A 13,946-nucleotide genomic window follows, 5' to 3' on the forward strand; every position below is an offset into this window, starting at 1 on the left:
AGAAACCTAATTGATGAACGAACGCAACCAACCTTAACTGCTTCAGTAACTCCTGTTAGGTACACAATTCCCTTGTTACAGTGGTATTTATAACGCAGCGATGGAAGCTTGCTTGAGTGATAACTGTATGTATGGAGTCTCTGCAGCAACCACAAAATATGTGAATGGCTATAGTTGTATGCTTGTCTCTTGTGACTTTTAATACTGTGTTAGCATCTTATCCTATGCATTAATGCATTTTCATATGAACAAGTTTCATCGCAATGGTGGTGTAACTTAGATTAGCGCTGTGATGCTGTTGCTACGGCAACATTAAATTGACACTTAACATTTACAGAATAACTTTGCCGTTGCAGTGTGTTTATTGTCTTCATTAATGCAGATGACATATTACATAATAAGTTTAGGCTTGCTACAGACTGTGGTATGAATATGGAGTGATGTTTAGCTAAATAAATAAATATATATATATATATATATATATATATATATATATATATATATATATATATATATATATATATATATATATATATATATATATATATATATATATATAAAAATAAATCTCATACTTGCCTACCTGACCCTCTCCATGAGGGTGAAAATGCTCTGTACCTGGACTTTCCTGGTAATGTATGATTGCCATCACCTGTGGTGAAACACCTTTATTATCAATTAACTAGCTCACCACAGGTGATGGCAAGTTGTGCGCATGAGTTTACATACCCTAGCAGAATTTGTGATTTTCTGACCATTTGTTAGAGAATATGAATGATAACTCACAAACTTTTCTTTCACTCATGGTTAGTGGTTGGGTGAAGCTATTTATTGTCAAACAACTGTGTTTACTCTTTTTAAATCATAGTGACAACAGAAACTACCCAAATGACCCTGATCAAAAGTTTACATACCCTGGAGATTTTGGCCTGATAACATGCACACAAGTTGATACAAACGGGTTTGACTGGCTAGTAAAGGTAACCATCCTCACCTGTGATCTGTTTGCTTGTAATCAGTGTGTGTGTATAAAAGGTCAGTGAGTTTCTGGACTCCTGAAAGACCCTTGCATCTTTCATCCAGTGCTGCACTGACGTGTCTGGATTCTGAGTCATGGGGAAAGCAAAAGAATTGTCAAAGGATCTGCGGGAAAAGGTTATTAAACTGTATAAAACAGGAAAGGGATATAAACAGATATCCAAGCAATTGAGAATGCCAATCAGCAGTGTTCAAACTCTAATTAAGAAGTGGAAAATGAGGGATTCTGTGGAAACCAAATCACGGTCAGGTAGACCAACAAAAATTTCAGCCACAACTGCCAGGAAAATTGTTCAGGATGCAAAGAAAAATCCACAAACAACTTCAGCTGAAATACAGGACTCTCTGAAAAAAAGTGGTGTGGTTGTTTCAAGATGCACAATAAGGAGGCATTTGAAGAAAAATGGGCTGCATGGTCGAGTCGCCAGGAGAAAGCCATTACTACGCAAATGCCACAAAGCATCCCGCTTACAATACTTCAAACAGCACAGAGACAAGCCTCAAAACTTCTGGAACAAAGTCATTTGGAGTGATGAGACCAAAATTGAACTTTTTAGCCACAACCATAAACGTTACATTTGGAGAGGAGTCAACAAGGCCTATGATGAAAGGCACACCGTTCCTACTGTGAAACACGGAGGTGGATCGCTGATGTTTTGGGGATGTGTGAGCTACAAAAGCACTTGAAACTTGGTCAAAATTGATGGCAAGATGAATGCAGCATGTTATCAGAAAATACTGGAGGAAAATTTGCACTCATCAGCCCAGAAGCTGCGCATGGGACGTACTTGGAAGTTCCAACATGACAATGATCCAAAACACAAGGCCAAGTCGACCTTTCAAGTGAAGGTTCTGGAGTGGCCATCTCAGTCTCCTGACCTCAATATCATTGAGCCACTCTGGGGAGATCTCAGACGTGCAGTTCATGTAAGACAGCCCAAGAATTTTCAGGAACTGGAGGCTTTTTGCCAAGAAGAATGGGCAGCTTTACCATCTGAGAAAATAAAGAGCCTCATCCACAACTACCACAAAAGACTTCAAGCTGTCATTGATGTTAAATGGGTCAATACACAGTATTAAGAACTGGGGAATGTAAACTTTTGATCAGGGTCATTTGGGTATTGTCTGTTGTCATTATGAATTAAAGAGTAAACACAGTTGTTTGACAATAAATGGCTTCACCCAACCACTAACCATGAGTGAAAGAAAAGTTTGTGAGTTACATATTCTGACAAATGTCCAGAAAATCACAAATTCTGCTAGGGTTTGTAAACATGCGCACAACTGTGTGTGTGTGTGTATTATAATGTATCCTGTTCATTACACACAGTGGTCCAATACCTGAAATTGTGCATCGTACAATATGTATGTTTTACATTCCATTGTTGCAAGTACGACTGCCTGTGCACTAATAACCGCTGGGTGCACATTGTTTTATTATCGCAGACAACAAATTCCACATTTTGACTGCTGAAATGATTGTTGCAAATGACTCATATCTTTGTTAAAAGAACATCTAAGTTTTCAGTAATGATTTTGTTTTCTCTATTATCCACTTGAGGGGAGGCTGGAGCATGGAAGGTGGAGCCTCTGTCAGAACTTTTGTACTTGAAAATATCCAATATGATTTGTATGACTCTTTTTTGTATGCCCACTCTGCAATGAACTTGCCTTTTGTATTGAGTGCTAACAGGACACCGTGATTTTTCTATGATGCTGCATAAGCAGTTTTTATTAAATTAAGCGCTTATTTTACTATGTAACAGTATGGTTGCTGTTGTGTTGAATCGTACAACATCAAAGAGGGGACAAAAAAAATAATTGCAGTTCAGGACAAATGGGAGCAGCACACCAATATATTCTGACGCGTATACAAATAATAATTCTGTGTGACTTCATGCACTTACAGTATTTTTCTGTTTTTTTTTTTTTTTTTTTTGTTTTGTTTCTCTAACGTCCTAAGTGGATGCTGGGGACTCCGTAAGGACCATGGGGAATAGCGGCTCCGCAGGAGACTGGGCACAAAAGTAAAGCTTTAGAACTACCTGGTGTGCACTGGCTCCTCCCCCTATGACCCTCCTCCAAGCCTCAGTTAGATTTTTGTGCCCGAACGAGAAGGGTGCACACTAGGTGGCTCTCCTGAGCTGCTTAGTGAAAAGTTTAGTTTTAGGTTTTTTATTTTCAGTGAGACCTGCTGGCAACAGGCTCACTGCATCGAGGGACTAAGGGGAGAAGAAGCGAACTCACCTGCGTGCAGAGTGGATTGGGCTTCTTAGGCTACTGGACATTAGCTCCAGAGGGACGATCACAGGCCCAGCCATGGATGGGTCCCAGAGCCGCGCCGCCGGCCCCCTTACAGAGCCAGAAGACATCCTCATTTCTGCCCCGTGACAGAGGGAGAGGAAAAAGGCTGCAGAAATCGGCCAGTTCCCAGGAACAGAAACCCTCTCCCGCCTCTGCCAAGCCCTCAGTATGACGCTGGGGCTTTACAAGCAGAATCAGGCACGGTGGGGGGCCCGTCTCAATGAATTTCAGCGCGCAGTGGGCTCACTCGCAAGTAGACCCCTGGATCCTTCAGGTGATATCTCAGGGGTACAAATTGGAATTCGAGACATCTCCCCCTCACCGTTTCCTAAAGTCGGCTTTACCGATGTCTCCTTCTGACAGGGAGACTGTTTTGGAAGCCATTCACAAGCTGTATTCCCAGCAGGTGATAATCAAGGTACCCCTCCTGCAACAGGGAACGGGGTATTATTCCACACTGTTGTGGTACCGAAGCCGGACGGCTCGGTGAGACCGATTCTAAATCTAAAATCTTTGAACACTTACATACAGAGGTTCAAATTCAAGATTGAGTCACTCAGAGCAGTGATTGCGAACCTGGAAGAAGGGGACTACATGATGTCTCGGGACATCAAGGATGCTTACCTTCATGTCCCAATTTACCCTTCTCACCAAGGGTACCTCAGGTTTATGGTACAGAACTGTCACTATCAGTTCAGACGCTGCCGTATGGATGGTCCACGGCACCCCGGGTCTTTACCAAGGTAATGGCCGAAATGATGATATTCCTTCGAAGGAAGGGAATTTTAGTTATCCCTTACTTGGACGATTCCCTGATAAGGGTAAGATCCAGGGAACAGTTGGAGGTCGGTGTAGCACTATCTCAGGTAGTGTTGCGGCAGCACGATTGGATTCTCAATATTCCAAAATCGCAGCTGGTTCCGACGACTCGTCTTCTGTTCCTAGGGATGATCCTGGACACAGTCCAGAAAAAGGTGTTTCTCTCGGAGGAGAAAGCCAGGGAGTTATCCGAGCTAGTCAGGAACCTCCTAAAACCGAGCCAACTCTCAGTGCATCAATGCACAAGGGTTCTGGGTAAAATGGTGGCTTCCTACGAAGCAATCCCATTCGGCAGATTCCACGCAAGAACTTTCCAGTGGGACCTGCTGGACAAATGGTCCGGGTCGCATCTTCAGATGCATCAGCGGATAACCCTGTCACCAAGGACAAGGGTGTCCCTCCTGTGGTGGTTGCAGAGTGCTCATCTTCTAGAGGGCCGCAGATTCGGCATTCAGGACTGGGTCCTGGTGACCACGGATGCCAGCCTGCGAGGCTGGGGAGCAGTCACACAGGGAAGGAATTTCCAGGGCTTATGGTCAAGCCTGGAGACATCACTTCACATAAATATCCTGAAGCTAAGGGCCATTTACAATGCTCTAAGCTTAGCAAGACCTCTGCTTCAAGGTCAGCCGGTGTTGATCCAGTCGGACAACAACACGGCAGTCACCCACGTAAACAGACAGGGTGGCACAAGAAGCAGGAGGGCAATGGCAGAAGCTGCAAGGATTCTTCGCTGGGCGGAAAATCATGTGATAGCACTGTCAGCAGTATTCATTCCGGGAGTGGACAACTGGGAAGCAGACTTCCTCAGCAGACACGACCTCCACCCGGGAGAGTGGAGACTTCACCCAGAAGTCTTCCACATGATTATTAACCGTTGGGAAAAACTCGACAGGTATTGCGCCAGGTCAAGGGACCCTCAGGCAATAGCTGTAGACGCTCTGGTAACACCGTGGGTGTACCAGTCAGTGTATGTGTTCCCTCCTCTGCCTCTCATACCCAAGGTACTGAGATTGATAAGATGGAGAGGAGTAAGCACTATATTCGTGGCTCCGGATTGGCCAAGAAGGACTTGGTAACCGGAACTTCAAGAGATGCTCACGGAGGATCCGTGGCCTCTACCTCTAAGAAGGGACCTGCTCCAGCAAGGACCCTGTCTGTTCCAAAACTTACCGCGGCTGCGTTTGACGGCATGGCGGTTGAACGCCGGATCCTGAAGGAAAAAAGGCATTCCGGATGAAGTCATCCCTATCCTGATCAAAGCCAGGAAGGATGTAACCGCAAAACATTATCACCGCATTTGGCGAAAATATGTTGCGTGGTGCGAGGCCAGTAAGGCCCGACGGAGGAAATTCAACTGGGTCGATTCCTACATTTCCTGCAAACAGGAGTGTCTATGGGCCTGAAATTGGGGTCCATTAAGGTTCAAATTTCGGCCCTGTCAATTTTCTTCCAAAAAAAACTAGCTTCAGTCCCTGAAGTTCAGACGTTTGTAAAAGGGGTACTGCATATACAGCCTCCTTTTGTGCCTCCAGTGGCACTTTGGGATCTCAATGTAGTTTTTGGGTTCCAAAAGTCACATTGGTTTGAACCACTTAAATCTGTGGAGTTAAAATATCTCACATGGAAAGTGGTCTTGCTGTTGGCCCTGGCCTGGGCCAGGCGCGTGTCAGAATTGGCGGCTTTATCCTGTAAAAGCCCTTATCTGATTTTCCATTCGGACAGGGCGGAATTGAGGACTCGTCCTCAGTTTCTCCCTAAGGTGGTTTCAGCGTTTCACCTGAACCAACCTATTGTGGTGCCTGCGGCTACTAGGGACTTGGAGGACTCCAAGTTGCTAGACGTTGTCAGGGCCCTGAAAATATATGTTTCCAGGACGGCTGGAGTCAGAAAATCTGACTCGCTGTTTATCCTGTATGCACCCAACAAGCTGGGTGCTCCTGCTTCTAAGCAGACTATTGCTCGTTGGATTTGTAGTACAATTCAGCTTGCACATTCTGTGGCAGGCCTGCCACAGCCAAAAATCTGTAAATGCCCACTCCACAAGGAAGGTGGGCTCATCTTGGGCGGCTGCCCGAGGGGTCTCGGCTTTACAACTTTGCCGAGCAGCTACTTGGTCAGGAGCAAATACGTTTGTAAAATTCTACAAAATTGATACCCTGGCTGAGGAGGACCTGGAGTTCTCTCATTTGGTGCTGCAGAGTCATCCGCACTCTCCCGCCCGTTTGGGAGCTTTGGTATAATCCCCATGGTCCTTACGGAGTCCCCAGCATCCACTTAGGACGTTAGAGAAAATAAGAATTTACTTACCGATAATTCTATTTCTCGTAGTCCGTAGTGGATGCTGGGCGCCCATCCCAAGTGCGGATTGTCTGCAATACTGGTACATAGTTATTGTTACCAAAAAATCGGGTTATTGCTGTAGTGAGCCATCTTTTCTAGAGGCTCCTCTGTTATCATGCTGTTAACTGGGTTTAGATCACGAGTTATACGGTGTGATTGGTGTGGCTGGTATGAGTCTTACCCGGGATTCAAAATCCTTCCTTATTGTGTACGCTCGTCCGGGCACAGTATCCTAACTGAGGCTTGGAGGAGGGTCATAGGGGGAGGAGCCAGTGCACACCAGGTAGTTCTAAAGCTTTACTTTTGTGCCCAGTCTCCTGCGGAGCCGCTATTCCCCATGGTCCTTACGGAGTCCCCAGCATCCACTACGGACTACGAGAAATAGAATTATCGGTAAGTAAATTCTTATTTTTTTTCACACTATGGGGAAAATTCAATTGACGGCAGGAAATAATAATAAAAAAAACCCTGCGGCGCAAGGATTTTCCCGCTGTCATGGGGTTTTTCTATTCAATTATAGGACAGAAAATGAGACCCAATGGCTTTTTTTTCTTACAGCTACAGAGCACTGCTGTTTCCCCCCAGGCCCCCCCCCCCCCCCAAAATAGATATTTTTAGAAAAAAAACATTGGGACATGTTCTGGGACGCCAGCGACTCTCCTCTTGAGGACTAATTAAGCAATTGGAAGTTTCCAATTAGTTTAATTAGGCAGTAATTACTCCCCTTCCGAAGCGGTGTTTTCTGCATTCAGCGTCGGGAGCCGAGTCTCCTGTAGTAGTTTGTGAGTGTGTAAGTATGTAGTGTTCACTCTAGAATCCGGGCAGGGCAGGGCGCCGGACCTAGAGGGACAATAGCGTGCGCGCGCTGTGAAAAGGGGGCGCAGCCATGCAAAATAGGGGGCGGGGTCATTGCGGTAATAAAAGTTGGAGGTTCAGCCCGCAGACTTAAAAAAAAAAAGGGGGCGTGGGCGGCCGGCGGCATCACTGTTGGCGTGCCCAGCACCTATGGAGGTGGTGGGCTTCCCCCAAGCTCTTTCTTAGCGTGAATGGATGCCGTGCGCATGTCACCCTTACCCCTCCTCCTTTGTAGTGTATTCCCCCTGGATGGAGGCAGCGGCTGGGAGAACTACATCTCCTAGCATCCCTTGAGCCTCCCAGAGACTAGCATACCGGTAATTATTTTTTTTTTTTTTTTTGTTAAATCTTTTTACCCCAAAATGTGTCTTAGTCGCAATGCCATGAGACTTGGATGCACCAGGAGACTGCTGATTAATTTGATATGTGACACTTGTATCTCTGTGTGTGACTGAGTCACACAGGACCTGGTGCGCCAAGAGGGGCTGTTTGGCACAACTGCAGCAATAATGTATGAGGATACATCTGTAGGTAAATGAATCTTCTCTCAATGCGGGAAGTACCTAAGCTGTAGTCAGCAACTAGAGACCTTGGACCAATACGGAGTGCAGGCTTTGGGCTTGAGTCTACACCATTTACATACACTAGTAAGATGTCTATTGGCTTGTAGATAGACGTCTTTTCTGTATGAAAGTCCTGGGGTAGATGGTTTCTACATTCAACTCCGTGCAGTTTGTACTTTTCCATTTGAGAGCATTACAGATTGAACTCGCCTATAAATGAGACAAGTTGCATCAGCAGTTTGTCTCCAAAGAACACATTTGTTGCCTTTGTGTCTCATGGATGACAAATTGCCCTTGCTGTATGGAATGGGACAATTGTCACTATAGATGCCAGCCTTTAGGCCTAGGAGGCAGTTTCCCTTATTGCTGGATTCAGGGTACGTGGACCACAGCAGAAGCCAAGCTTCTGCTCTGTGTTCTAAAATTTAGGAGAAGTACTAAATGCTGTAATTCAGGGTATATAAAGCAATATCATTGCTGTATGCAGCGCTGTACATGTAACCATGAAGGAGTCTTAGAGTGCGCTCTCTTTTGTAACGAAGGAAACCCGTAGGATCGTGTGTTGGGAAGAACAAAATATTCCAATATGTATGGCAGACAAATGATTTTATATGAAAACATTGTTGTCCCAGTTTAAAAAATTGTTACTATTCAGTATTTAAAAAAAAAAAAAAAAAAAATTGTTTATTTCTGAATGGGCACATTAAATGCTAATAAATGTGCCATCTCTTTTCTATTAATGCTATCTCTGGAAACTGGGAGCACAGAGCACTAGCATGCAGACTAGGCTGCGGCAGACGTTGCACTGGCATCAGAATGCTCCCAGAAATACCCTGCCCCTTGCTGGGATTGGTGCAGCTGAATTACCTGAATCAGGCCTCTGATTGGTCCCCGTTGGTCATGTGACCAGAACCAAGATGGCAGTGCCCTAAGCCCGGTACCGACGGGGTTCTGGCCGCACAGCGCTCCTCTCCACCGCCTGCTCGCCCTCTCCTGCCTTCCGGACCTCCCGCTGCGCTCCAGCCGCCTCCACGCACTGCAGAGAGAGACTGCAGCGCCCGGATGGGTACACTCCGGCTCCCCGCCACCACTCTCCTGCTGGCTGGGACACTCTAGCTATTTCTTTTTTTCCCTTATGATCTCCTCTTCTGTCTCTCCGCTTTCTTTGAATGGTTGGCCACCTCATTTTACAAGCGGAAAGTCTTTTTGCTCCTTTAATTTTTTTTAAAAACAGGATCACGCTTATCATAGTGGCAATGTTGATGTGTTGTACTGCTCTTTGATGTTCATTCATTGTCCGTCACTGTCTACCTTGTGTACTAATGCATTATGTGATCTGCTTAATAAATAAACTCTTCAAACATATAAGAACATGCAACAGAAAAAAACCTACAACCATTAATTATACATTGTGACCAGTCGTCAAGTGGAGTCCAATAAGGAATACATGCATAGCTCAGCAAATGTGATGTCTGACCTTGTGAGCTCCACCCATCCACCAGGAGATCTTTTTAATGGCAAGCTCACAATTCATGTGAACGCTGCTTGTGTGTGTGTGTGTGTGTGTGTGTGTGTGTGTGTGTGTGTGTGTGTGTACCTTTTGATTCAGATGAGATTTTGAAATGACACGTTTTTGAAAGTCCATTACTCAATCATAAGGCTTCTGCTCTAAATAAGTTGCGTTTCTAATAGTAATTTTTAAAAAATCAATGTAAACTCATCAGAGCCATCCTATAAGTAGAGTTAGTAAATAAAATGTAGATTAAGCTGCTCACGCTGTTTAGTTATTAATCAAATACAGTGTAATCAGCTCACTGGGATTTGTTTTAATACTAGTCATCTTTCCTGTGCATGTGTATACAGATAGAGTGTGTGTGTGTGTCTGTTTTAAGCCAGCTAAGTGAGCTGGAAGGTCATGTATTCCTTCTTGATATATGTAATCCTTCCTTCAGATGCATTATTAGTGTTTGATTTTCTTTATATTTTTACTGTTCTAAATGTTACAAAATGTTTTCTTGTGATCATTAATTGTTTTTACTCTGAGAGGTAATAATTTTGTTCTACTCCAAAATACTCTGTCACCGATGGACAATAGTTTTACCTGTTTGATGATGGAGATCTCATGATTCCCTGTCATCGATGCCACAGGGTGAGTCCATGAAAACAGGGACAAAGTACTAAAAATTTTATTTAAAATTATTTGTTATTTCAGTTTATTCTGAAGCACAAGATGTTAAAGTAAGTGGCAACACTAATTTCTCTGACGTCCTAAGTGGATGCTGGGGACTCCGTCAGGACCATGGGGATTAGCGGCTCCGCAGGAGACAGGGCACAAAAGTAAAAGCTTTAGGATCAGGTGGTGTGCACTGGCTCCTCCCCCTATGACCCTCCTCCAAGCCTCAGTTAGATTTTTGTGCCCGGCCGAGAAGGGTGCAATCTAGGTGGCTCTCCTAAAGAGTTGCTTAGAGTAAAAGTTTGTTAGGTTTTTTATTTTCAGTGAGTCCTGCTGGCAACAGGCTCACTGCTACGAGGGACTTAGGGGAGAGAAGTGAACTCACCTGCGTGCAGGATGGATTGGCTTCTTAGGCTACTGGATACCATTAGCTCCAGAGGGAGTCGGAACACAGGTCTCACCCTGGGGTTCGTCCCGGAGCCGCGCCGCCGACCCCCCTTGCAGATGCCGAAAAGTGAAGAGGTCCAGAAACGGCGGCAGAAGACTCTTCAGTCTTCATAAGGTAGCGCACAGCACTGCAGCTGTGCGCCATTGTTGTCGGCACACTTCATAGCAGCGGTCACTGAGGGTGCAGGGCGCTGGGGGGGGGCGCCCTGGGCAGCAATGATAGTACCTTATTCTGGCTAAAAATACATCACATATAGCCCCTGGGGGCTATATGGATGTATTTAACCCCTGCCAGGTCTCAGAAAAACGGGAGAAGAAGCCCGCCGAAAAGGGGGTGGGGCCTATTCTCCTCAGCACACAGCGCCATTTTCCCTCACAGAAATGCTGGTGGGAAGGCTCCCAGGCTCTCCCCTGCACTGCACTACAGAAACAGGGTTAAAACAGAGAGGGGGGGCACTTATTTGACGATGTGTGTATATATATATATATATATATATATATATATATATATATATATATATATATATATATATATATATATATATATATATATATATATATATATATATATATATATATATATATATATATAGCTATAAGGGAAAAACACATATAAAGGTTGTCCCTGTATAATTATAGCGTTTTTGGTGTGTGCTAGCAAACTCTCCCTCTGTCTCCCCAAAGGGCTAGTGGGGTCCTGTCCTCTATCAGAGCATTCCCTGTGTGTGTGCTGTGTGTCGGTACGTGTGTGTCGACATGTATGAGGGCGATGTTGGTGAGGAGGCGGAGCAATTGCCTGAAATGGTGATGTCACTCTCTAGGGAGTCGACACCGGAATGGATGGCTTATTTAAGGAATTACGTGATAATGTCAACACGCTGCAAGGTCGGTTGACGACATGAGACGGCCGGCAAACAAATTAGTACCTGTCCAGGCGTCTCAAACACCGTCAGGGGCTGTAAAACGCTCATTTACCTCAGTCGGTCGACACAGACACGGACACTGACTCCAGTGTCGACGGTGAAGAAACAAACGTATTTTCCTTTAGGGCCACACGTTACATGTTAAGGGCAATGAAGGAGGTGTTACATATTTCTGATACTACAAGTACCACAAGAAGGGTATTATGTGGGGTGTGAAAAAACTACCTGTAGTTTTTCCTGAATCAGATAAATTAAATGAAGTGTGTGATGATGCGTGGGTTTCCCCCAATAGAAAATTATTGGCGGTATACCCTTTCCCGCCAGAAGTTAGGGCGCGTTGGGAAACACCCTTTAGGGTGGATAAGGCGCTCACACGCTTATCAAAACAAGTGGCGGTACCGTCTCCAGATAGGGCCGCCCTCAAGGAGCCAGCTGAGAGGCTGAAAAATATCCTAAAAAGGTATATACACACATACTGGTGTTATACTGCGACCAGCGATCGCCTCAGCCTGGATGTGCAGCGCTGGGGTGGCTTGGTCGGATTCCCTGACTGAAAATATTGATACCCTTGACAGGGACAGTATTTTATTGACTATAGAGCATTTAAAGGATGCATTTCTATATGCGAGATGCACAGAGGGATATTTGCACTCTGGCATCAAGAGTAAGTGCGATGTCCATATCTGCCAGAAGATGTTTATGGACACGACAGTGGTCAGGTGATGCAGATTCCAAACGGCACATGGAAGTATTGCCGTATAAAGGGGAGGAGTTATTTGGGGTCGGTCCATCGGACCTGGTGGCCTCGGCAACAGCTGGAAAATCCACCTTTTTTACCCCAAATCACATCTCAGCAGAAAAAGACACCGTCTTTTCAGCCTCAGTCCTTTCGTCCCCATAAGGGCAAGCGGGCAAAAGGCCAGTCATATCTGCCCAGGGATAGAGGAAAGGGAAGAAGACTACAGCAGGCAGCCCATTCCCAGGAACAGAAGCCCTCCACAGCTTCTGCCAAGTCCTCAGCATGACGCTGGGGTCGTCTCAAGAGTTTCAGCGCGTAGTGGGCTCACTCGCAAGTGGACCCCTGGATCCTACAAGTAGTATCCCAGGGGTACAGACTGGAAATTCGAGACGTCTCCCCCTCGCAGGCTCCTGATGTCTGCTTTACCAACGTCTTCCTCCGACAGGGAGGCAGTATTGGAAACAATTCACAAGCTGTATTCCCAGCAGGTGATAATCAAAGTACCCCTCCTACAACAAGGAAAGGGGTATTATTCCACACTATATTGTGGTACTGAAGCCAGACGGCTCGGTGAGACCTATTCTAAATGGGAAATCTTTGAACACTTACATACAAAGGTTCAAATCAAGATGGAGTCACTCAGAGCAGTGATAGCGAACCAGGAAGAAGGGGACTATATGGTGTCCCTGGACATCAAGGATGCTTACCTCCATGTCCCAAATTGCCCTTCTCTCCAAGGGTACCTCAGGTTCGTGGTACGGAACTGTCACTATCAGTTTCAGACGCTGCCGTTTGGATTGTCCACGGCACCCCGGGTCTTTACCAAAGTAATGGCCGAAATGATGATTCTTCTTCAAAGAAAAGGCGTCTTAATTATCCCTTACTTGGACGATCTCCTGATAAGGGCAAGGTCCAGAGAACAGTTGGAAGTCGGAGTAGCACTATCTCAAGTAGTTCTACGACAGCACGGGTGGATTCTAAATATCCAAAATCGCAGCCGTTTCCGACGACACGTCTGCTGTTCCTAGGGATGGTTCTGGACACAGTCCAGAAAAAGGTGTTTCTCCCGGAGGAGAAAGCCAGGGCGTTATCTGAGCTAGTCAGGAACCTCCTAAAACCAGGAAAAGTGTCAGTGCATCATTGCACAAGAGTCCTGGGAAAAATGGTGGCTTATTACGAAGCGATTCCATTCGGCAGATTCCACGCAAGAACTTTTCAGTGGGATCTGCTGGACAAATGGTCCGGATCGCATTTTCAGATGCATCAGCGGATAACCCTATCTCCGAGGACAAGGGTGTCTCTCCTGTGGTGGTTACAGAGTGCTCATCTTCTAGAGGGCCGCAGATTCGGCATTCAGGATTGGATGCTGGTGACCACGGAGGCCAGCCTGAGAGGCTGGGGAGCAGTCACACAGGGAAAAAAATTTCCAGGGAGTGTGATCAAGTCTGGAGATTTTTCTCCACATAAATATACTGGAGCTAAGGGCAATTTACAATGCTCTAAGCTTAGCAAGACCTCTGCTTCAAGGTCAGCCGGTATTGATCCAGTGGGACAACATCACGGCAGTCGCCCACGTAAACAGACAGGGCGGCACAAGAAGCAGGAGGGCAATGGCAGAAACTGCAAGGATTTTTCGCTGGGCGGAAAATCATGTGATAGCACTGTCAGCAGTGTTCATTCCGGGAGTGGACAACTGGGAAGCAGACTTCCTCAGCAGGCACAACCTCCACCCGGGAGAGTGG

At 45.6% G+C, this 13,946-nt stretch overlaps 1 protein-coding gene across 4 annotated transcripts in view; it reads left to right on the forward strand.

The window, feature by feature from the left end:
* The window catches only part of RBM17 (RNA binding motif protein 17), a 107,166-nt gene that overhangs the window by 45,000 nt on the left and 48,220 nt on the right, over nt 1-13,946 (forward strand). For 3 of the 4 annotated variants that reach the window (XM_063926798.1, XM_063926800.1, XM_063926799.1), the window contains exon 5: nt 3-59. The exons of the other annotated variant lie outside the window; for it this stretch is intronic. In XM_063926798.1, coding sequence (XP_063782868.1) covers nt 3-59 — 57 coding nt within the window. The remainder of the gene's footprint in view (nt 1-2; nt 60-13,946) is intronic. 4 annotated transcript variants of the gene reach the window in all.

This window comes from Pseudophryne corroboree, chromosome 6 (genome assembly GCF_028390025.1).
Source record: "Pseudophryne corroboree isolate aPseCor3 chromosome 6, aPseCor3.hap2, whole genome shotgun sequence".
NCBI lineage: Eukaryota > Metazoa > Chordata > Amphibia > Anura > Myobatrachidae > Pseudophryne > Pseudophryne corroboree.